At 41.7% G+C, this 26,687-nt stretch overlaps 1 protein-coding gene across 2 annotated transcripts in view; it reads right to left on the reverse strand.

Annotated features, from left to right (window-relative positions):
• LOC106577150 (protein FAM13A) overlaps positions 1-26,687 on the reverse strand; it is a 72,364-nt gene that overhangs the window by 31,836 nt on the left and 13,841 nt on the right. For both annotated transcript variants that reach the window (XM_014154950.2, XM_045700902.1), the window contains 5 exons: positions 8,642-9,310; positions 8,214-8,349; positions 6,985-7,076; positions 4,056-4,107; positions 2,782-2,953 (listed from right to left, as the gene is read on the reverse strand). In XM_014154950.2, coding sequence (XP_014010425.2) covers positions 2,782-2,953; positions 4,056-4,107; positions 6,985-7,076; positions 8,214-8,349; positions 8,642-9,310 — 1,121 coding nt within the window. The remainder of the gene's footprint in view (positions 1-2,781; positions 2,954-4,055; positions 4,108-6,984; positions 7,077-8,213; positions 8,350-8,641; positions 9,311-26,687) is intronic.

Genomic DNA, 26,687 nt, shown 5'->3' on the forward strand with positions numbered 1-26,687 from the left:
CATAAGACTGATATCATCCATGAGACTGATACTATCCATGAGACTGATACTAACCATAAGACTGATACTATCCATGAGACTGATATCATCCATCAGACTGATACTAACCATAAGACTGATACAATCCATGAGACTGATATCATCCATAAGACTGATACTAACCATAAGACTGATACTAACCATGAGACTGATATCATCCATAAGACTGATACTAACCATAAGACTGATACTATCCATGAGACTGATACTATCCATGAGACTGATACATCCATGAGACTGATATCATCCATAAGACTGATACTAACCATAAGACTGATACTAACCATAAGACTGATACTATCCATGAGACTGATATCATCCATAAGACTGATATCATCCATGAGACTGACACTATCCATGAGATTGATATCATCCATAAGACTGATATCATCCATGAGACTGATATCATCCATAAGACTGATACTAACCATAAGACTGATACTAACCATAAGACTGATACTATCCATGAGACTGATACTATCCATGAGACTGATACTATCCATGAGACTGATACTATCCATGAGACTGATACTATCCATAAGACTGATACTATCCATAAGACTGATATCATCCATAAGACTGATACTATCCATAAGACTGATATCATCCATGAGACTGATACTATCCATGAGACTGATACTATCCATAAGACTGATACTATCCATGAGACTGATACTATCCATGAGACTGATACTATCCATGAGACTGATACTATCCATGAGACTGATATCATCCATAAGACTTATATCATCCATGAGACTGATACTATCCATGAGACTGATACTAACCATAAGACTGATATCATCCATGAGACTGATACTATCCAAAAGACTGATACTATCCATAAGACTGATATCATCCATGAGACTGATAGTATCCATGAGACTGATACTATCCATGAGACTGATACTATCCATAAGACTGATACTATCCATGAGACTGATACTATCCATGAGACTGATACTATCCATAAGACTGATATCATCCATAAGACTGATATCATCCATGAGACTGATACTATCCATAAGACTGATACTATCCATGAGACTGATACTATCCATGAGACTGATACTATCCATAAGACTGATATCATCCATGAGACTGATACTATCCATGAGACTGATACTAACCATAAGACTGATACTATCCATGAGACTGATATCATCCATAAGACTGATATCATCCATGAGACTGATACTATCCATGAGACTGATACTAACCATAAGACTGATATCATCCATGAGACTGATACTATCCATAAGACTGATACTATCCATGAGACTGATACTATCCATGAGACTGATACTATCCATGAGACTGATACTATCCATGAGACTGATACTATCCATGAGACTGATATCATCCATGAGACTGATACTATCCATGAGACTGATACTAACCATAAGACTGATACTATCCATGAGACTGATACTATCCATGAGACTGATACTATCCATGAGACTGATACTATCCATGAGACTGATACTATCCATAAGACTGATACTATCCATGAGACTGATACTATCCATGAGACTGATACTATCCATAAGACTGATACTATCCATGAGACTGATATCATCCATGAGACTGATACTATCCATGAGACTGATACTATCCATGAGACTGATACTATCCATGAGACTGATACTATCCATGAGACTGATACTATCCATGAGACTGATATCATCCATAAGACTGATACTATCCATGAGACTGATACTATCCATGAGACTGATACTAACCATAAGACTGATATCATCCATGAGACTGATACTATCCATAAGACTGATACTATCCATAAGACTGATATCATCCATGAGACTGATACTATCCATGAGACTGATACTATCCATAAGACTGATACTATCCATGAGACTGATACTATCCATGAGACTGATACTATCCATGAGACTGATATCATCCATAAGACTGATACTAACCATAAGACTGATACTAACCATAAGACTGATACTATCCATGAGACTGATACTATCCATGAGACTGATACTATCCATGAGACTGATACTATCCATGAGACTGATACTATCCATAAGACTGATACTATCCATAAGACTGATATCATCCATAAGACTGATACTATCCATGAGACTGATATCATCCATAAGACTGATACTATCCATAAGACTGATACTATCCATAAGACTGATACTAACCATAAGACTGATATCATCCATAAGACTGATACTATCCATAAGACTGATACTAACCATAAGACTGATACTATCCATAAGACTGATACTATCCATAAGACTGATACTAACCATAAGACTGATACTATCCATGAGACTGATACTATCCATAAGACTGATACTATCCATAAGACTGATACTAACCATAAGACTGATACTAACCATAAGACTGATACTAACCATAAGACTGATACTAACCATAAGACTGATACTATCCATAAGACTGATACTATCCATAAGACTGATACTATCCATAAGACTGATACTAACCATAAGACTGATACTAACCATAAGACTGATACTATCCATAAGACTGATACTATCCATAAGACTGATACTATCCATAAGACTGATACTAACCATAAGACTGATACTATCCATAAGACTGATACTAACCATAAGACTAATGAAGACAGATGAAGAGACGCGATTGATTCACTGAAACAAGCACTATATATATCATAGTGTACAAGATATCACACAGTGCAAGAATAACAATTATGCTCACAAGGAGATGAGGGTCTATAAATACCTGTCAGTGAGGTACTGATCATGTCATGTTCCTGTTTTGGGAGGGAGTGGAGAGATGGGGTTAGGCTCTGGTAGTCCTTGGTACAAGGGGGGTGATCTAGGTCCTCTTGAGGGGTTCCGAGTGGCGAGGGGCACAGCTCAGCCTCCAGAGCTTGCTGCTTGAGGGAGGGGCTCTGGAAACAGAAGCAGAACATGTCTTCAGAATGAGGGTTCTGGGGGAGGGTGCTGACTCTCTGTCTGTGGTGGGTGGAGAGGTTGGAGAAAGCCAGATGCTGGCCCTGGGCTTGTCCTGAGGGGAAGCGATCCTGTGTTGTGTCCGTGTGCCCCACACCTCAGTTATCAAAGTGTAAGACGTGACGTTAACGGTCACGTAATGGGGCTCATCTCAGTTCAGCTCTCGCCTTGGTTTCATCAGACCTGGGTCCACATGTGATCCCAGTTGTTAGATCCCTGCGTGTGCGACAGCGTTCTCCGGTCCCTCAGAACAGTGAGATCCCTTCGGGCGTAATATCACTGTGTTCTCCTTATCACTCCTCTATTCCCTGATTCAGTACAATCCATATATGTGTTTTCCCTGTTTTTCCGGTCTGTCTGCTTTCCCAGTGATCCTTCTACTGCTCCAGCTCTCCTCCACATGGATTATTCATAGCGCCAGGGAAACGTCAGGAAAACCACGCGTGTGGGAATATGATGTGGGGGGGCGTCTCCGTGGTAACGTCGTGAGGCTGAGCATTCTAACTGGAGAGCAGAGAGGCTGACGTTGTTAGCTCAGTGTGAGCAGCAGTACTCGGATAAAATGGCTTTTTATGCATAAATATGGGCTAGGGTGGGGGAAAGAGGGGTTCATTTAGTTTCGTTTGACATCATGATTTGGTGATGTTCTAGAACCTCCCTCTCACCGTGTGCGTCAGAGAGGAGAAAGAGGAGAGGGAGGGGGCTGTTACTCAAACACACACACACATACACACGCACAAACGCTAACACACACTAACCAGTATGGACACACACTAGACATTAGCCAATGCAAAAGTATTCCACTTCAGAAAATATATACTGTAGTATGAATACATAAGACATATCTTTAATTAACTCATTATCTAATATGAGAACTGAAGTGAACCATTATATTCTGAGCTGTTCAAAAATACCCATACATCAACATGTTTTTGTCGTTGTATTTGTCACTCTTCTCGTTATAAATTATAAGATGTAGCTTGATATAGTGTCTCATGTCATAAATGAAATACTATCTTGACTTTCAGAGGATATAGTTACCTTTTCAGAGTCAGACAGGTTTATTCCATCGGCCATCTGGAATCGGGTCATGCTGAAAATTAAACATTTTACGTTGAAAGAAATCAACTGCAAAGTTATAATAGTAAATAAATAAAAATGTTATATGATTCCATTTGTTACAGGTCAGAATGGGCATATTAAAATAATATGTAATGGGATATCATAATATCTGACTATCATAAGCGGTTTTGACGAAGGAAGCGTTTACACAGGCAACGAATTTAGATTTTTTTTTTAGTTTTTAAAAAGATCTGTTGTGAAAAGATCTGATGTGATTGGTCAAAAGAACAATTAGTAGAAAAAAGATCAGAATTGGGCTGCCTTTGTAAATGCAGCATAAGAGCCCTGGGTGACAAAAAATATAATGCTTTTCAATTAATGGTGATGGCTACAATTATCATAAGTTAAATCAATGAAGAATCTAGTTCCATACAATAACAATTAGTTAAATCAATGAAGCATTTAGCTGCATTTAGCAGCAGTACATTACAGGCAGTGCTGTGCCACCCTGCCAGAGTACAGGGTAAGTGTATGTTCCGCGTGACTAGATATGACTGTCGTTATTTGGACTGGAATCATATCCGAGTCATGACTGTAGGCACTGCTGTGTTCTGTTAACCTACTTCTGCAGCACTGAGCTCAGCTAGTGGAGAGAATCGGAGCTGCAGGACACCAATGCTGAATTCAAAACAACATACAGAGAAAAAGGCATAGCCACAGATTTGTCTGACTGGTCCAAATGTAGAACTCCTGTTTCTACACAACTATGTCTGACCTAGCTACAATTGTTGTAGCCTTGTCACAAGTTGTTATTGGTTATTGCTTTTGAAGCGCTTTGAGATTTTGTTTGCAATGAAAAGCGCTATAGAAGTCTAATACATTATTATATGTCCTTATATTCTTAACATCAGTTAATACCTATTTAGTTAAGTGGGCTAAGAATATATTAAGAATGAGGGATAATGCTTCAGAAACTGAATACATTATTTACGATTGTCTTGTAGCATTGTTTTAATATCCCTTTTCGGTGGCGTTGTAATGATGACAATCAGGCTAGTTCATTGCTAGGTCCATTATTTGGAATCTTGGTCCTAAGTTTGCTGTACCTACAATGACATCATACAGGTTTCCCTTATGCATGTCAGTGGATGTAAATCGGGAAAATCGGTGTCGATTTCGACAGTCCAGGTGTAAAGATCATGGGTTTTTGTGGACTCTTCAGGTGCCAAGATCATCGATACAGGAGAGCCATGAGAATAGGAAGACAAATCAGAGCAAAAGGGAAATGGAGAAGAGGACAATATGTCCACTGCAAAGACAAACTGGAGGAAGCAACTCCTTGAAGACATTGATGCACATTTGATGGTCAAAAAGAGATAAGACAGGTTGAGGGAGCTGCTGATATCACAGGTGGCTGGGGGCACCTAGTGAGTGGCCCTGCACCCACAGAAAGATGGACCAGGATGCCTATCTTGCTCATTTTATTAACCTTTATTTAACTAGGCAAGTCAGTTAAGAACAAATTCTTATTTTCAATGACGGCCTAGGAACAGTGGGTTAACTGCCTTGTTCAGGGGCAGAACAACAGATTTTTACCTTGTCAGCTTGGGATTCAATCTTGCAACCTATCGGTTACTAGTCCAACGCTCTAACCACTAGGCTACCTGCCAACCCATGAGGAACTTAATGGAAATATCCAGGCATCAGACTGAAAAGGCCTCAGAGTCTGTTGTGGGCTGAGAGGTGTGAGGTCCTCCACCCCTTGGAATATCTGCCCAGCTACCCTCAGGACATGGCATGACCCATAGAAAAACACAATGAGTATAATTTTTTTTTACAACCCCAATGAATACTAGGCTAACTGTCTTGGCTCATACAACAAAAGACAGACTAGACTATCACCTTAGTGTTGTAGCTGTATTGTGATCAGAATATTGTACCGTTTCTGTTCTGTATTTCTGTCTACACCCCAGGGACAGACAGCATTGACTAATTTTACATGTTCCCTGTGTCTCTGTCTGGCCGGGGCAGAATGTATTTTCTGTTCCTTTACCTGACCATGGTCCGGTTTGGCACCAGCCCTGAGCTGGTCCTGGTGACCCCGAAACCCGGCTAAGACCACCTCTTGCTGTGGGCAATCAGGCAGATCGAAAGAGCGAGGAGCCATGGTCACATGGTGAGAGCAGATCAGTACCTGCCATTTAGGGGCCTACCTTCCACTGCCCTCATCTCACCCAAAAGAACTGTTACACACGTCATTCAAGGGTCTGCAAACATGCTCATGTTGCTACTGTAGGAATATCTAAAAGGTTATTGTGTCTTTCAGGACTACATCACGGCAGAGGTTTTCAGCCGAAAGATTGTTCCAGTCCGAATTAAAGATGCTACATTTGGATTGGGTCAGAAGAGTAGTAGCTGGCTCAGTACAGTTTTTCCCTCTCCTCTAGCAGCAGAGATATCACTGCTCTGTTGCTGCTGACCTTCCTCAAATGGTTCTTAATCATCTGTTTGTTTTCAACATGAAGGTGAAAAAGTGGTTTGGGTTAAGGCTTCTTTCATAGCACACCAATTAAAATAGAGTTGAGCATTGAAATGTGATTGTTCTGTTGCGATAATTTTATTATACCATATGAGTCATTTTAGTCAATCATTAGAAAGACTTGTCTTGATTTGACGGGACTGTTGGGATAGGCTTGGTGATGCCTGTGAATCAGCCAGTAAACAAATGCTAGCAGCCAGCAGTGAGAGAACATGTGCCTTATTCCCTAAATCATTACCAAAATAACTTACTCCTACTTCCTCTACTGTATTGGCCACTCCCTCAGCCCTTGCATGTGATTGATATTACCATGAAAGTAATATATCTGTTGACACAAGTAAAAGTCTGTCTTCCCTAAAAGCCTTGTACCTGTCTTTGTGCTGGTCTTGGTTCTGGGTGTCCTGAGCCTGCCAGCTCACTGCCACACACCTGACGCGCTCTGAGCTGGAGGGGTCATGATCCTAAAACCCAATACGGACAATGTCTTTATCAATAGACTGTACGCACAGACTCATTAAATGAAACACACCATACCATTATGTACTCAGAGAATATTGGCCCAATTTACCCATTCTGACAAATTCATATTTCACCATACATATCTCAGCGAATGTGCACTTCTGCTCATTAGGTAGTTATTTCTTTCTATAGACTGCTTAATAGTGAGCCGTGCTGCACGTCACAATAACACTGTGGTTTAGAAATAGCTCTGGATGTGTGACGATGTTAACATCTAGTCTATCACTGAATAATATAGAGTGGTAAATACATGTATACACTTAAAGTGTGTTGAGCTGAGGGTGAATCACCAATCATTTGTTTTCAAATCAAATTAAAGTTTATTTGTCACGTCCGCTGAATAAAACAGGTGTAGACCTTACAGTGAAATGTTTACTTACAGGCTCTAACCAATAGTGCAAAAAAGGTATTAGGTGAACAATAGGTAAGTAAAGAAATAAAACAACAGTAAAATGACAGGCTATATACAGTAGCGAGGCTATAAAAGTAGCGAGGCTACATACAGACACCGGTTAGTCTGGCTGATTGAGGTAGTATGTACATGTAGATATGGTTAAAGTGACTATGCATATATGATGAACAGAGAGTAGCAGTAGCGTAAAAGAGGGGTTGGCGGGTGGTGGAAAACAATGCAGATAGCCCGGTTAGCCAATGTGCGGGAGCACTGGTTGGTCGGCCCAATTGAGGTAGTATGTACATGAATGTATAGTTAAAGTGACTATGCATATATGATAAACAGAGAGTAGCAGCAGATGCAAATAGTCCGGGTAGCCATTTGATTACCTATTCAGGAGTCTTATGGCTTGGGGGTAAAAACTGCTGAGAAGCCTTTTTGTCCTAGACTTGGCACTCTGGTACCGCTTGCCATGCATTTTGCATTGTTATTGAGGTGAGTGAGAGAGTGAGTGAGTGAGTGAGTGAGTGAGTGAGTGAGTGAGTGAGTGAGTGAGTGAGTGAGTGAGTGAGTGAGTGAGTGAGTGAGTGAGTGAGTGAGTGAGTGAGTGAGTGAGTGAGTGAGTGAGTGAGTGAGAGAGAGAGAGAGAGAGTAGGGGAAGAGAGAGAGGGAGCTCTATACACACCTGGTAATAGTCTTCTTTACTGTGGTCCATGAGTCCACAGATGGCTAAAGGGGTTGTGCCCCTCTCCTTTTCTTCATCCTCTTCCTCCTTTATGCTGGAGGAGGTGGCTGGGTCTTCCTCCTGTTGTGACCTTGTCCTGCTCAGGAAGAAACATCCAAGCTGAAGTACATTCCTCAATACTTTTACCATAATGACCTGAGATTTGAGCAGGCAGGTTAAGGTGGATCACCTTGATCTTCTCAGTAAGGACATCACAATGAAGCATTAATACATTAATAAACTGCACATAAAGTAAGTGAACAGATGAAGGGGTCATATGGGGGAGGGTGACTAAGTGACATCATCTTCAACCCCCCCGGGGACTCTGGGACAGAGAGGGGAAAGCTCAGGAGGTATGAAGGACGGGCCACAGCACCACAGAGACCCACCTTCCCCTGGGACATCCAGGATCCTCCTCCTCCTGTTGGCTAGGCTCCACAGCTGGTCCAGGATTCTCCTCCTCCTGTTGGCTAGGCTCCTCAGCTGGTCCAGGATTCTCCTCCTCCTGTTGGCTAGGCTCCCCAACTGGTCCAGGATTCTCCTCCTGTTGTCTAGGCTCCTCAGCTGGTCCCGGATCCTCCTCCTGTTGGCTAGGCTCCCCAGCTGGTCCAGGATCCTCCTCCTCCTGTTGGCTAGGCTCCTCAGCTGGTCCAGGATCCTCCTCCTGTTGGCTAGGCTCCCCAGCTGGTCCAGGATTCTCCTCCTCCTGTTGGCTAGGCTCCTCAGCTGGTCCAGGATCCTCCTCCTGTTGGCTAGGCTCCTCAGCTGGTCCAGGATCCTCCTCCTGTTGGCTAGGCTCCCCAGCTGGTCCAGGATCCTCCTCCTCCTGTTGGCTAGGCTCCCCAGCTGGTCCAGGATTCTCCTCCTCCTGTTGGCTAGGCTCCCCAGCTGGTCCAGGATTCTCCTCCTCCTGTTGGCTAGGCTCCCCAACTGGTCCAGGATAAGCGGAACAGGTGAGAACACAGCCAGGCTCTCCATCCACAACATCCTCCAACAGGTCTGGGATCAGGTGCTGTGTGTGGGTGGTGAGGTGTGAGCCAAGGTCCAAAGTCTCAGGACTACACAGAGGGGGATCATACAAGTGCAATGTTAAAGGTACGAGTGATATTTGTGTTTAGCTGGAGGACATAATGCTTATTATTGTCCCCTTTTCCTCCAATAACAGCCTAAATAATATACATTGTGCAAATTTGAGTAACAAGTTCAAGAATGGACAACAATATTTTGAAAATCCACTTGAATTAGGCTAAATTAAGCATACACCAAAGCCTTTGTAAAGATTGACTTTCACAAAATCAAGAACTGTCTTCCTACTTCTGGGTGTGAAGACATTTCGTTTTTTACTCATTTCAGACCTCCAATTGGTCATCTCCCTGCTCTCAGCGAAACAAAAGACAACTGATCTGCCAAGGTAGATACATATGCTGCCAGTAGTCTGAGAACGTAACCAAAGTGGTCTAACGCTTATGCACAGGGCTAGCAGCAGCAACTAGCATCATGTCCAAGCTGTCTCACGCTACAGAAACACGAGATTGGCCCATAGTGGCAGGAGCCTTTCTGGTTCGGACAAGGCTTAGGGGAGATCGGGTTTGGTTGTCACAGTGCTAATTACTCTATATCTAAATGGTGCTCTGTAATTCATTTTAAGGTTAAAATGTGTGAATTCTTTGAAATAAACTCATCCACCTGGTCAATTCACATCAGCATGAAAAAACATTGAGGTGAGGAGAATTTTTGTTTTTCATAGGTAAAAAATGAATAATAATAATCTTTGTAAATGTTTGCTATTTTGGAGTATCCATGAGCTCCTAGGTCAGTGTTTTATTCACTGCTTTAGCACACTCTGCCAACCCGGATGTCCTAGCTGTGTCTGAATCCGGGCTTAGGAAGGCCTCCAAAAATCCAGAAATGTCCATCCCTAACTATCACATTTTCCGACAAGATAGAACTGCCAAAAGGGGGCGGAGTTGCAATCTACTGCAGAGATAGCCTGCAGAGTTCTGTCATACTATCCAGGTCTGTGCCCCAAAATTTGAGCTTCTACTTTTAAAAATCCACCTTTCCAGAAACAAGTCTCTCACCGTTGCTGCTTGTTATAGACCACCATCAGCCCCCAGCTGTGCCCTGGACACCATATGTGAATTGATTGCCCCCCATCTATCTTCAGAGCTCGTACTGTTAGGTGACCTAAACTGGGACATGCTTAACACCCCGGCAGTCCTACAATCTAAGCTAAATGCCCTCAATCTCACACAAATGATCAATGAACCTACCAGGTACAACCCCAAAATCCGTAAACATGGGCACCCTCATAGATATCATCCTGACCAACCTGCCCTCTAAATACACCTCTGCTGTCTTCAATCAGGATCTCAGCGATCACTGTCTCATTGCCTGCGTCCGTAATGGGTCTGCGGTCAAACGACCACCCCTCATCACTGTCAAACGCTCCCTAAAACACTTCAGCAAGCAGGCCTTTCTAATCGACCTGGCCCGGGTATCCTGGAAGGATATTGACCTCATTCTGTCAGTAGAGGATGCCTGATTATTCTTTAAAAGTGCTTTCCTCACCATCTCAAATAAGCATGCCCCATTCCAAAAATGTGGAACCAGGAACAGATATAGCCCTTGGTTCACTCCAGACCTGACTGCCCTTGACCAGCACAAAAACATCCTGTGGCGTACTGCATTAACATCGAATAGCCCCTGCGATATGCAACTTTTCAGGGAGGTTAGGAACCAATATACACAGGCAGTTAGGAAAGCAAAGGCTAGCTTTTTCAAAAAGAAATTTGCATCCTGAAGCACAAACTCCAAAGAGTTCTGGGACACTGTAAAGTCCATGGAGAATAAGAGCACCTCCTCCCAGCTGCCCACTGCACTGAGGCTAGGAAACACTGTCACCACCGATAAATCCACGATAATTGAGAATTTCAATAACCATTTTTCTACAGCTGGCCTTGCTTTCCACCTGGCTACCCCTACCCCGGTCAACAGCTCCGCACCCCCCACAGCAACTTGCCCAAGCCTCCCCATTTCTCCTTCACCCAAATCCAGATAGCTGATGTTCTGAAAGAGCTTCAAAATCTGGACCCTTACAAATCAGCTGGGCTAGACAATCTGGACCCTTTCTTTCTAAAATGATCCGCCGCAATTGTTGCAACCCCCATTACCAGCCTGTTCAACCTCTCTTTCGATTCGTCTGAGATCCCCAAAGATTGGAAAGCTGCCGCGGTCATCCCCCTCTTCAAAAGGGGAGACACTCTAGACCCAAACTGTTACAGACCTATATCTATCCTACCCTGCCTTTCTAAGGTCTTTGAAAGTCAAGTTATTAACAAACAGATCACCGACCATTTTGAATCCCACCGTAGCTATCTCCGCTATGCAATCTGGTTTCCGAGCTAGTCATGGGTACACCTCAGCCACGCTCAAGGTCCTAAACGATATCATAACCGCCATCGATAAAAGACAATACTGTGCAGCCGTATTCATCGACCTGGCCAAGGCTTTCGACTCTGTCAATCACCACATTCTTATCGGCAGACTCGCCTGGTTCACCAACTACTTCTCAGACAGAGTTCAGTGTGTCAAATCGGAGGGCCTGTTGTCCGGACCTCTGGCAGTCTCTATGGGGGTGCCACAGGGTTCAATTCTCAGGCCAAATCTTTTCTCTGTATATATCAATGATGTCACTCTTGCTGCTGGTGATTCTCTGATCCACCTCTATGCAGACGACACCATTCTGTATACTTCTGGCCCTTCTTTGGACACTGTGTTAACTAACCTCCTGACGAGCTTCAATGCCATAAAACTAAATGCATGCTCCTCAACCAATCGCTGCCCGCACCTGCCCGCCCGTCCAGCATCACTACTCTGGACGGTTCTGACTTAGAATATGTGGACAACTACAAATACCTAGGTGCCTGGTTAGACTGTAAACTCTCCTTCCAGACTCACATTAAGCATCTCCAATCCAAAATTAAATCTAGAATCGGCTTCCTATTTCTCAACAAAGCATCCTTCAATCATGTCAAACATACCCACGTAAAACTGACTATCCTACCAATCTTTGACTTTAGCGATGTAATTTACAAAATAGCCTCTAACACTCTACTCAGCAAATTGGATGCAGTCTATCACAGTGCCATCCGTTTTGTCACCAAAGCCCGATATACTACCCACCACTTCGACCTGTATGCTCTCGTTGGCTGGCCCTCACTTCATATTCGTCGCCAAACCCACTGGCTCCAGGTCATCTATAAATCTTTGCTAGGTAAAGCCCCACCTTATCTCAGCTCACTGCTCACCATAGCAGCACCCACCCGTAGCACGTGCTCCAGCAGGTATATTTCACTGGTCACCCCTAAAGCCAATTCCTGGTTTGGCCGCCTTTCCTTCCAGTTCTCTGCTGCCAATGACTGGAACGAATTGCAAAAATCACTGAAGCTGGAGACTCATATCTCCCTCACTAACTTTAAGCATCAGCTGTCAGAGCAGCTTACAGATCATTGAACCTGTACGTAGCCCATCTGTAAATAGCCCATCCAACTACCTCATCCCCATATTGTTATTTATTTATGCTCCTTTGCACCCCAATATCTCTACTTGCACATTCATATTCTGCACATCTATCACTCCCGTATTTAATTGCTAAATTGCAATTATTTCACCACTACGGCCTATTTATTGCCTTACCTCCCTAATCTTACCTCATTTGCACACACTGTATATAGACTTTTCTATTGTGTTATTGACTGTACGTTTGTTTATTCCATGTGTAACTCTTGTGTTGTTGTTTGTGTCGCACTGCTTTGCTTTATCTTGGCCAGGTCGCAGTTGTAAATGAGAACTTGTTCTCAAGTGGCCTACCTGGTTAAATAAAGGTTAAAAAAAAATAAAAAAAAATAAAAGCCATGTGGTAACTAGCATCTGAATTTGCATTGAGGGTATTGGGGATGGGTGTCTCATGGAATGTGGGGTTGGTTGTCACATTCAACTCTATTATAATAAATTGGCATTGGTTGTGGGCAATTCCATGGTAAACAAATGATGGTAACAGAATGACATTATGGTTCCCTAATCTGTACTATACAGAAATGCATAATTACGAATGTAATTCTCTTCATGGTGATACATCCTGAAAAGGTACACAAGGTAGAAACATTTAGAATCCTCCTTTGCATGTTTGGGTATTATTCTACACACTGGCTATTACTCTAATGAGCTCTGCCCCAAAACAATACCAGATTTGATTGGTCCAGCCGGAACCAAATCTGTACCAATCATAGACGTCTATGTATCACAGGTATGGACATCACAGTACAGCAAAGTAAAGCATCATAGAGCACAGCACAGTACAGTACAGTACAGTACAGTAGAGTACAGTACAGTAGAGTTCAGTACAGTAGAGTTCAGTACAGTCAATTATATTGTACTCTACTCTAGTGTGCTCTACTCTACTGTACTATACTGTTTTCTAAGACCCCTTTTCCATCTGTTTCCATCCGTTTGACCTGAAATCAAAAGCCATTGCTTATTCCTATTTTTTAAGACGGAAAATGGTTGAAAAATGCCTTAGTATGCCTTAGTAAATAAAATCAAATATATAGTCTTGACTCTTAGCTCATTTGACACCAAATGTTATGTACTCCTATGTTAGTGCTCATGGGGCCTTTTACATGGAAATACCCTTGTCACAATCCAACCCATTGTAACCATATTGTTCAGGGACACTGCCACTGCTAGGATACAACAAATCCTAAGGTCCTTTGTGCTTCTGCTATAAAAAGCTCCCTGAATTTCCTCTTTTTCTGTCACATGCATGTGCAAACACACACATGCCACTTTCCACGCAGACCTAGCCACTCTCCGTCACTCAAGGAGCGCACTTGATGATCCTCAACCACGAGACACTTGCGTTCAGTCTGCGTGGTCAATGCAGCACATGCAACAATGCTGTTTTTACTTTTCTTCTTAATATATATATGCACTAGTGTTCTATAGTGACACTGTTAGTTTGTGTTTCTTACATCAGCAAACAGCTAGTTTATCTTTTCTTAGCAAGTTGCCATAAATCTTGAGACGCTAATTGTTAGCCGCTAACGCAAAAATCTAGCTAGCTAGCTAATAAATGAACTGAGTAAGAGCAAACGTAGCTAGCTAATACAGCCTGACAATACCAGTGATGGTGTAGATCTAAATCAGCATGTTGTTTGTGCAACAGTATCTTCTAAATCAAACAGGAATATGCAAAGCAAGAATATGTTAGCTACATAAAGTAGCTAAGAGAAAACATGCAATATAGCCAAAGCCTATAGGGTCCCCTAGGAAACACGTATAAACACTTAGTTCCTACCCTGTCACAATAACTCCTCCCTGCCATTTTAATTCGTTGTCATCTCAAACAACACTTTATTCAAAGTGTCCACTATTCTATTCGAACTATATAATTACAATAGTTGTTATATTTCCACGATTCCAACGGTTTTGCTCTAATTCGCAAGTCAAATCGCAATCGCAACGTTTGGTTAAAAATAAATCCTAGATTATTTGCCCATATCCTGCAGCCCTACGTGACAGTGTGGAAATTATCTCAATTTAGCAGTGGTGTAAAGTACTTAAGTAAAAATACTTTCAAGTACTACTTAAGTCGTTTTTTTTTGTATCTGTACTTTACTATTTTTATTTTTGACAACTTTTACTTTTACTTCACTACATTCCTAAAGAAAATACTGTACTTTTTACTCCATACATTTTCCCTGACACCTAAAAGTACTCGTTACATTTTGAATGCTTAGCAGGACAGGAAAATGGTCCAATTCACACTTGCCAAGAGAACATCCCTTGTCATCTACTGCCTCTGATCTGGAGGACTCACTAAACACAAAGACTTTGTTTGTAAATTATATCTGAGTGTTCCCCTGGCTATCCGTAAATTAAAAAAATAAGACAATGGTACCATCTGGTATGCTTAATATAAGGAAATTATTTATACTTACTTTTGATATTTAAGTACATTTTATCAATTACATTTACTTTGATACTTAAGTATATTTAAAACCAAATACTTTTAGACTTTTACTCAAGTAGTATTTTACTGGGTGACTTTCACTTTTACTTTAGTCATTTTCTATTAACGTATCTTTACTTTTACTCAAGTATGACAATTGGGTATTTTTTCCACCACTACAATTGAGCGCAGGAAATGCAGAAATGATAAAAGTGCTGAAATTTGTTTTGGTTGAAGTTGAATTGAACAGTAAAAAACAATCAGAATGAAGACTCACTGAAATCATTTAGAATGTAAACTCAGCAAAAAAAGAAACGTCCTCTCACTGTCAACTGCATTTATTTTCAGCAAACTTAACATGTGTAAATATATAACATAACAAGATTCAAAAACTGAGACATAAACTGAACAAGTTCCACAGACATGTGACTAACATAAATTGGATAATGTGTCCCTGAACAAAGGGGGATCAAAATCAAAAGTAGCAGTCAGTATCTGGTGTGGCCACCAGCTGCATTAAGTACTGCAGTGCATCTCCTCCTCATGGACTGCACCAGATTTGCCAGTTCTTGCTGTGAGATGTTACCCCTCTCTTCCACCATGGCACCTGCAAGTTCCCAGACATTTCTGGGGGGAATGGCCCTAGCCCTCACCCTCCGATCCAACAGGTCCCAGACGTGCTCAATGGGATTGAGATCCCGGGCTCTTCGCTGGCCATGGCAGAACACTGACATTCCTGTCTTGCAGGAAATCACGCACAGAACGAGCAGTATGGCTGGTGGCATTGTCATGCTGGAGGATCATGTCAGGATGAGCCTGCAGGAAGGGTACCACATGAGGGAGGAGGATGTCTTCCCTGTAACACACAGCGTTGAGCTTGCCTGCAATGACAACAAGCTCAGTCTGATGATGCTGTGACACACCACCCCAGACCATGATGGACCCTCCACCTCCAAATCGATCCCGCTCCAGAGTACAGGCCTCGGTGTAACACTCATTCCTTCGACGAGAAACGCGAATCTGACCGTCACCCCTGGTGAGACAAAACCGTGACTCGTCAGTGAAGAGCCCTTTTTGTCAGTCCTGTCTGGTCCAGCGACGGTGGGTTTGTGCCCATAGGCGACGTTGTTGCCAGTGATGTCTGGTGAGGACCTGCCTTACAACAGGCCTACAAGCCCTGAGTCCAGCCTCTCTCAGCCTATTGCAGACAGTCTGAGCACTGATGGAGGGATTGTGCATTCCTGGTGTAACTCAGGCAGATGTTGTTGCCATCCTGCTCCTGTCCCGCAGGTGTGATGTTCGGATGTACCGATCCAGTGCAGGTGTTGTTACACGTGGTCTGCCAGTGCGAGGACGATCAGCTATCCGTCCTGTCTCCCTGTAGCGCTGTCTTAGGCGTCTCACAGTACGGACATTGCAATTTATTGCCATGGCCACATCTGCAGTCCTCATGCCTCCTCGCAGCATGCCTAAGGCACATTCACGCAGAGCAGGGATCCTGGGCATCTTTCTATTGGTGTTTTTCAGAGTCAGTAGAAAGGCGTCTTTAGTGTCCTAAGTTTTCATAACTATGACCTTAATTGCCTACCAAAGCTGTTAGTGTCTTAACGACCGTTCCACAGGTGCATGTTCATAAATTGTTTATGGTTCATTGAACAAGCATGGGAAACAGTGTTTAAACCCTTTACAATGAAGATCTGTGAAGTTATTTGGATTTTTACGAATTATCTTTGAAAGACAGGGTCCTGAAAAGGGGACGTTTCTTTTTTTGCTGAGTTTATGTGTTGCCACCGTAGGATCACTCACTACTCATTAAGCAAATGTAGAATTTTTATTATTCAAAAACTAAAAATACCGTCAAATACCGTCATACCGTCCAATTTAAAAAAAATACTGTGATATAATATTTTGACCATATCGCCCAGCCCTAACACCATGTTGGAATAAGATGTGAGGATAAAAAATGTCCCTATTTCAAACCAATACCTTGGTCTGTCTATTAATACTGAAAAAAGCCTGGTAAGATATACTGGTGCTGAGAAATAAAAAGTGTGACAACCAACCCCGGTCTACCCTACATATTTTACTTAGCAGCAGCAACTTCACACTGAGTTCACCTCATTCAACTCAACTGAGTAGCAAAACATACAGTACCAGTCAAAAGTTTGGACTCACCTACTCATATTTTAGATTCTTCAAAGTAGCCAACCTTTGCCTTGATGAGAGCTTTGCACACTCTTGGCATTCTCTCAACCAGCTTCATGTCCCTGCAATGCATTTCAATGAACAGGTGTGACTTGTTGAAAGTGGAATTTCTTTCCTGTGTTTCTGCCAATCGGTTGTGTTGTGACAAGGTAGGGGTGTTATACAGAAGATAGCCCTATTTGGTAAAAGACCAAGTCCATATTATGGCAAAAACAGTTCAAATAAGCAAAGAGAAACAACAGTCCATCATTACTTTAAGACATGAAGATCAGTCAATCCGGAGCATTTCAAGAACTTTGAAAGTTTCTTCAAGTGCAGTCTCAAAAACCATCAAGCCCTATGATGAAACTGGCTCTCATGAGGACCGCCACAGGAAAGAAAGACCCAGAGTTACCTCTGCTGCAGAGAATAAATTAATTAGAGTTAACTGCACCTCAGATTGCAGCCCCAAAAAATGCTTCACACAGTTCAAGTAACAGACACATCTCAACATCAACTGTTCAGAGGAGACTGTGTGAATCCGGCCTTCATGGTTGAATTGCTGCAAAGAAGCCACTACTAAAGGACAAAGGGTGGCTACTTTGAAGAATCTCAAGTATAAAATATATTTGTATTTGTTTAACAATTTTTTGGTTACTAAATGATTCCATATGTGTTATTTCATAGTTTTGATGTCTTCACTATTATTCTACAATGTAGAAAATAGCAAAAATAAAGAAAAACCCTTGAATGAATAGGTGTGTCCAAACCTTTGACTGGTACTGTATGCATTGTAGAAATGCTACTAGTATACCTAGAAAGCATTCTACAACATTTTTCAAGAACAGTCATCTAGCCTAATCTAAAAATAGGATAGTAATTACACTAACAAATACATTTTTAGGAATGCAGTGTAACATTGCAATTTTTAAACATGCAACCAAACAAGTGTTATTCACTGTAAATATTCAGTCCTTACTCGCAAAGCACTGTAGCTCAATTACTTTTTCCTGGGATGCTGAAGCAGAAAATACAGGAGAATATTTGGGACACTCAACCAATTCCAAACAACTAACTAACCAACTAGCCGAGTACATCTGATGTACTGCCCCCTCAACCCAGTCACACATAAACACACAGCGTGCATGCGCACACACTTAAGGATGGCCCACTCGCCTCAGAGCGCACTTAGCAATTGGATATGCTGCTCAGGATAAACCATTATAAGCTGTGAAACCCAGGTGGAAGTAGGTCAGAGGCTGTCAAAGAGATAGAGAAAGCAACACCTCTTACCCAGACCCTCAGTCAGAATCCCTGCTGAGTACTACCCTCAATGCAATGTAACAAGGGACAGTAGGGATTTAATAATATATAGTCTGTGTAGAGGGATTCTCCTAAAGATCTTTGATAGATATGATTCAGACTACATACTGAACAGCCAAAGAGGAAGAGTCCACATATCTAGACACAACATCATTATGCAAATGACTAGGATACAGCTCCGTAACAAATATCATCCCTTAATATAAAGTATATCATGAATATATCTTATCTATTTACAAAGCCCCTCTCACTAGTGTAATGAGAGGCATCTGTGAAATCCTCGGTGATATCAACTTGACTGTTTCCTACTCTCATTTGCCAATAGGTAAGACACACACACACACACACAAGCACAAACACCAGCTCTGAGTCATTCCTGCTAGTTCCAGACGGTGTTGTCTGACTTTAAATTGTCCTTTGACAACCTGATCCCCAACCAGCCCATTGAGGGTGGCAGGTGGCAGTGGTCTGGGAGCATGGGTAGCTACCCACACCGACCATGTCCACATACCACCACACACCAAACACACAAACCAACACACACACCACACACACGCACAAGGAGGGTGAACTCTTTAAACCGACAGAGAGTGTGTTGACCCTACCATGTGTCAAGTGAGCATCTAGGTCAGGGGTCGGCAACAGACGGCCTGCGAGTGATTTTTTGTGGGGGGGAATTTTAGGTAAAAATAGACTAACATCACCAGGAATTCAGCCCCAAAATTTTGTAATTTAGGAAATCTGTTCCCAAGCATTTCTGTGAATAGAAAAAGAGCTGTGATCGCATCTCAATGTAATCAAGGTATACAATTATTGTTCTTTTCAAAAACAACCTCTTTTTGTGCTTAGTTGTGGTCAATTTTCAGTGTATAAATTATTATAATTATGTTCCAGCCTCCAACCATCCACTCTGACAAAAATCGTCCCGCGGCTGAATCTATTTGCATACCCCTCCTCTAGGCTATCTGGCAAAGGATTGAGGCCACTGCTGACAATGGGAGTTCTAGTATGGTCCAGTTACCCTCTGATACACATGATTTCCCAAACAAACACAACTTCAATTGACCTTATTTAGGGCTGTGGCGGTCACAAAATTTCATCAGCCGGTGATTGTCAAGCAAATAACTGTCGGTCTCACGGTAATTGACAGTTAATTTAGCATTTCCTGGCTTCCACACATAGCCTTCAAGCCACTGATGCAGACCTTTGTAACATCTACATTTTAAAAAGTTGAATAAATCCATGTAATATAGCCTACACCTTCACAATAAATCCCTCATTTATTTTAGACAGGTCTAAAGAAACAGGATTATAAGAAAATGTAGTCTATTTCAGAAGAACAGAATAGCATAGTCTGAGTTGTCCTTATGTTAGGTCCTGATCTGGCTATGCCATATGGCTGTGGGCTACACTAGTTCATTTAGTAGACAAGATTTGGTTAGAATTCCGTGACATTATTTTATAGTTTGAAGAATACAATTCAACAAGGCTGAATAATTTGAGGGAGTGAGCACATGAAGATATTCTGTTTGGAGCGGTTAACAAAGAAATAGGTACTCCTATATGCTTAATTTAGAGTTATTAATGTAACTTTCATTGTTCTACAAACGTTGGGCTATATGTTTTGATTTTTAATACATTATAAGGCTGCATGATGCGACTCTAATGCTGATTTGAAAAAAGTAGCTTGAAAGGCATGAGCTCTGCTTTGTTTTCTTTGCGCAGGCTGAACACACATCATCAGTCTCTCATTCACAATTTGACAAGCAATTGATAATGCCTCAAATTTCCCGGCGGCATCCCCTTTGCGTGGCCGTAATGCACCCTAAAAAAAATCCATGCCTTTTGCTGTTGTTCCCTTCTCCCTGAGGGCTGCCAGCTCCGGAGCTGGTTTCTGGTTTCCTCTCTCTGCATTGTTGGGAATGGCCCATAAGTGAGCATTTCACTGTTATTCTACACCTGTAGTTATGAAGCATGTGACAAATACATTTGATTTGATTTAAGGAATATATCAAATATCCTTGATGAATGGGAGTAAACAAAATATATGAATAGTACTTTTCAGGTCAGAACTGTTAGACTAACATGATTTCAGTAAATACTTTCAGACATTGGCACAAGTTGAGAGGTGAACCATCAGTGAACCTTCGCTGGTGTAGTACATTGAATTGTACATACCGGTTGTCTAAATAAAGCTTTCTTTGATTTACAACAGGAATAATAGAGCCTTACAAGGAGCTATGTGAAGTGTAAAGCTTCCATCAGATCGTATCATTATAAGGCCTCAGTGAGAGGGCAGTGAACCGTGGTACTCCTCTGTATCCATTCACAATGTATGTCAACAAGAAAGTTGGAGTGAGAGAGAGAGAGACGGGTGGGGAGTGAGTGAGAGAGAGAGTGGGTGGGTGAGTGAGTGAGAGAGCGAGATAGAGAGGGGAGAGAGAGAGCGAAGGAGTGAGAGAGAGCGAGACAGAGGGATTGAGAGGGAAAGCCGAGGGAGGGGAGTTAGAGAGAGAGCGAGAGGGGAAGTGAGAGAGAGAGAGGGAGTGAGAGATGGAAACTGAAAGACTACCTCAGTTTCTCTCTCATACATGCACAAACACACAGCAGGGTCTCACTCTCTTTCCTACTAGCTCTTACGCCGCTCTCACACACATGCACAAAATCGCTCATAGCTAATATTAACCTAGGAGTCACATGCAGAGCCATGGGGAAAGAAATAAAAAATATAGTCAATGAACCTTTTTCACTGCATCCAAAATACTTCGCACCCGCATCCAAGTCTCCAAAATAGATGTTTCCACTTGCTAAGGGGCAAGGCCTCTTCAGTTCGGTGAGGAAACCTTACGTTGAAACAGATGGCTGTATTATGTATATTTTTCTTAGGAACTAATTAGTAATTTTCCACTTTTCTACACTTTCCAATAGTGAGGCAGAGACAATTTTTATTAATGTAGGAGGAAAGAAGTAGATGCTCAACCAATGTGAGTAGAGGTGCAACTTAATAATGTGTAGACAGGAAAAGGCGCAATGCTCACTCACCCATTAAAAAGTCATACTTTTATTAGACAAGTTTAAAAGAATCTGAAGAAGGTCATTGAAGGCCGAAACGTCCTGGTGAGCGAGCGTTACGCCTTTTGCTGTCCTATTAATGTAATAGGGGAATTCTGATACTACAATCTGATATAGATGCGAATAGGTCCATTATCTTTCTCACTGGATGTATTGAGAAAGGTTCATTGACTATATATTTTATTTCTTTCTCCATGGCTCTGCATGTGTCCTTCTCCACCTGTAAGTGTGAACACGTTTTCAGCTGCTTGTCATCTCTCCTGTGTGGCGAAGAGGACTTTCGAAGAGACCAGGGTTAACCAGGACAAATGTCAAATGAATGTGTTGCGGCAGAAGTATGTTTCACTAAAACTGAAGCCATTGATAACGGTAATCCGGTAAAGACATCATATTTCAATGTATCTAATCCAAAGAGGAACAGAATAATTAAGATTGATTATAAGCAGTTCCTTCCCACTGGGCACACCATGTCATTTCAACATGGAAGTTTGGGTAATATTTTCTCGACATGTTGACGTTAATGAGATTTCAACCTTTATTCACCAACTCAAAAATCCAACAAGAAGAAGTTTGTTGAATTCCGAATGTGTTATCACTATGCTTTCAACCATCTAAAAGCACAACCAAATTCCAGCGGAAAAACAACATATGATTTTGGGTTTAGTTGTCATCTAAATGTGTTATCTGCACTTTCAACTATATAAAAAAAAGGTTAAACAGGAATACAATGTCAGATATTTTGTATTTATACAACAACTTAATGTGTTATCACTGTGCTTCATCAAATAGCAGAGCCAAATGACCTGGATTGTAGTTGAGATTACATTAAAGTACATAGTATAAGTGATAAATGCAGTTCAAGATTCTGCACAGATTATTATAGTAATTGTGAAGATCTCCACAGACCTGCAACCCTTGCATGCTATCTTGAACTTCCACGCTTTCTATGATTACATAAGAAGGCAAGTATAGTTACAGGAGGCTAACTTCAAAATGTGGCCATGGATGTGTTATTAATTTTAAGGTTGAATAAATACTGTTGCATTAGTTTGTAAGATAGCCTTATCTTTAGGCTATTTCCAGTATTACAAAAAGATTATTGAAATATGTTTGGTTGACAACGCAGAATAATTTCATCTGAGCCACTGGATTAATTAATGGGGGCCGCAGGTAGCCTAGCGGTTAAGAGCGTTGGGCCAGAACAGAAAAGTCACAGGTTTTAATCCCCGAGCCGACAAGGTGAAAAATCTGCCGATGTGCCCTTGAGCAAAGCACTTAACCCTAATTGCTCCTGTAAGTCAATCTGGATAAGAGTGTCTGATAAATGACTAAAATGTAAATGTTCATCCTTTTCTTTAACTTTTATTTTTGGTTTAGTTGGAGACATGAAACAAACATATAATTTGTTAACTTGTCGACAAGTTAATAGGCAATTGACTGTATTGCTAAAGTGATATTGAATTGTATTTGGTTGTCAACAAATTCCAGTATGTCTACAAATTATGTTGTATTCATGTCTCCATCTCAACCAAGAATCAAAGTTAAAGAATACGATTAACTCAGTGACACAGATGAAACAATCCAAGCAGAAGGTACATTTCCTTCAAATATTGATATTTGGTTGCGTTGACAACCAAACACAATTCAATATCCAGTTTGTCTACAAATTAATAATTGATATGTTGGATTCACGTCTCCATCTCAACCAAAAATCAAATTTAAAGAATAGGACTACATCTAATCTAATCAAACTTTAAATGCACTTTATAAAGTTTGATTTGATTGAAGTCCTATGCTTTAACTTTCATTGTTGGTTGAGATGGAGACGTGAATGCAACGTATTAATGATTAACTTGAAGATTCCATTTGAAGTCAACCATCCATTTGAAATCAACCAAAGCTTGAAACCCTAGGCTTATATGTATTGTCTATTTTTAGTTGAACCCTGGGTTGAATTGAAACAATATCTGTTGATGACTTTGCAAATGCTATATAGGCATAAATAGTATTATTGATGATATACACTACATTACCAAAAGTATGTGGACACCTTTTCGTCAAACATCTCATTCCAAAATCATGGGCAATAATATGTAGTTTGTCCCCCATTTGCTGCTATAACAGCCTCCAATCTTCTGGGAAGGCTTTCCGCTAGATGTTGGAACATTGCTGTTGGGACTTGCTTCCATTCAGCCACAAGAGCATTAGTGAGGTCGGGGACTGATGTTGGGCGATTAGGCCTGCCTCACAGTTGGCATTCCAATACATCCCAAAGGTGTTCAATGGGGATGAGGTCAGAACTCTGTGCAGACCAGTCAAGTTCTTCCACACTGATCTCAACAACCCATTTCTGTATGGACCTCACATTGTGCACGGGGGCATTGTCATGCTGAAACAGGAAAGGGCCTTCCCCAAACTGTTGCCACAAAGTTGAAAGCACAGAATAGTCTAGAATGCCATTATGTTACTGGAAATAAGGGGCCTAGGCCCCTTCACTGGAACTAAGGGGCCTAGCGCAAACCATGAAAAACAGCCCCAGACCATTATCCCTCCTCCACCAAACTTTACAGCTGGCACTATGCATTCAGACAGGTAGCATTCTCCTGGCATCCGCCAAACCCAGATTCGTTCTTTGGACTGTCAGATGGTAGAGCATGATTCATCACTCCAGAGGATACGTTTCCACTGTTCCAGAGTCCAATGGTGGCAAGCTTTACACCACTCCAGCCGACACTTGGCATTGCGCATGGTGATCTTAGACTTGTGTCCAGATGCTCAGCCATGGAAACCCATTTCATGAAGCTCCCGACGAACAATTCTTGTGCTGACCCTGAAGTTCCTTCCAGAGGCAGTTTGGAAATTTGACAAACTGACTTGTTGGAAAGATGGCATCCTATGACGGTGCCACGTTGAAAGTTTTTCAGTAAGGCCATTCTACTGCCAATGTTTGTCTATGGAGATTGCATGGCTGAGCGCTCGACTTTATACACCTGTCAGCAACTTTGTGGCTGAAATAGCCAAATCCTCTAATTTGAAGTGATTTCCACATACTTTTGTATATGTATTTGCTCTGTTAAACCTACCCTTTGGAATGACTTTGATAGTAACAGTGAATATATTTAGTTATTGTAACGCCCTGGCCATAGAGAGGGGTTTTTGTTCTTTATTTTGGTTAGGCCAGGGTGTTACATTGGGTGGGCGATCTATGTGCATTTTTCTATGTTGGTTTGTTTCATTGATTTTGGCCGTGTGGCTTCCAATCAGGCACAGCTGTAGAGCGTTGTTGCTGATTGGGAGTCACACATAAGGAGCATGTTTTTCCTTTGGGTTTTGTGGGTAATTGTTTTCTGTTGAGTCTTTTGCACCTGACAGGACTGTTTGGCTGGCAGTTTTCTCATTTTGTTTTGTGTAGTGTTCTTTAGTAAATTAAAATAATGATGAACACTAACTCCGCTGCACCTTGGTCTACTCTCTCTCACGACACAGTTGTTAAGAGGTCTCTTAATAATCATTCTCACAATAGCACATTGGTAGTAGTCAGTGACAAATATAAAAGCTAAGCAGGGCTTGGTTAAAACCCTGGATGGGAGAACAAATGAATAGCTGTAGATCAACTCTCCATGAATCTTGTTCTGGAGGCAGCTCTGCAGAGTGGTCACTAGCTGGCACAGTAATAAAATCTGATTCTAACCTTAAATTAAGACCAAAAAGCTAATGTTTGTTTTCATGAATTTTGACAATATAGCCTTAGCAGCTGGCCTATCTAAGAAGAAATCACTCAGTTCTGCCTCCAGAACAAGACTCATGATAATAAATGTCAACCTGCATCCCATTCAGTAGTGCAGCATGGTATGTGGATCTACTTACAGTTTTGGAACTGCACAAAGTCAGGGCTCTATAGTGCAACCATTTTTTTGTATTTTACCTCCTTTTTCTCCCCAATTTCAATCTTGTCTCATCACTGCAACGGGCTCGGGAGGCGAAGGTCAAGTCATACGTCCTCCGAAACATGACCCATCTAACCTCGCTTCTTAACACCCGCCCACTTAACCCAGAAGGCAGCTGCACCAATGTGTCAGAGGAAACACTGTTCAACTGATGAACGAGGTCAGCCTGCAGGCGCCCAGCCTGCCACAAGGAATCAGTAGAGCGCGATCAGCCAAGTAAAGCTCCCCCAGCCAAACCCTCCCCTAACCCAGACGATGCTAAGCCAATTGTGCGCCGCCCTATGGGACTCCCGATCACAGCCGGTTTGAACCCTGCGTCGATAGTGACGCTCCTAGCACTGTGATGCAGTGCTTTAGACCGCTGAGCCACTCAGGAGGCCCCCAGTGTGACCATTTGACTCGTGTATATGTGCCTAAATATATATCTGTGAGACCTAGAATTTCTATTTAGTAGCACCCGTGCGCCCAGAAAAATTAAGGATTCTAGCTTTAACTAAAATATTTGTGTGTGCCTACATTTTTCCCTTTAGGCGCACAGTGCTCCTGGTGTGTCAGTTGAGGGATTTGTAACACTTCCTGTGACCAATGTCAGAGCAAATCAACTGACACCATACAAATGTTTCCCTGAGTTTTTGGGGCCACAAAGCCAGATTGATGATCAGACATCCAGGGAACCAAAGCCTAACATCCACACGCACACACAGGAGTGGCCTCGGTTTCTGCAGACACTGCACTAATAAAGTTATCAAAACAATCATAAAATTATATAATGTACATAACTGAAGTCCTTAAATGGAATCATAAATTTTTTGTATTATTTATTTATATATTTTTTGACTCTGTATTGTTGGGAACGGCTCGTAAGCAAGCATTTCACGGTAGAGTCTACACCTGTTA

The sequence above is a fragment of the Salmo salar genome, chromosome ssa18, assembly GCF_905237065.1.
Source record: "Salmo salar chromosome ssa18, Ssal_v3.1, whole genome shotgun sequence".
Lineage (NCBI taxonomy): Eukaryota > Metazoa > Chordata > Actinopteri > Salmoniformes > Salmonidae > Salmo > Salmo salar.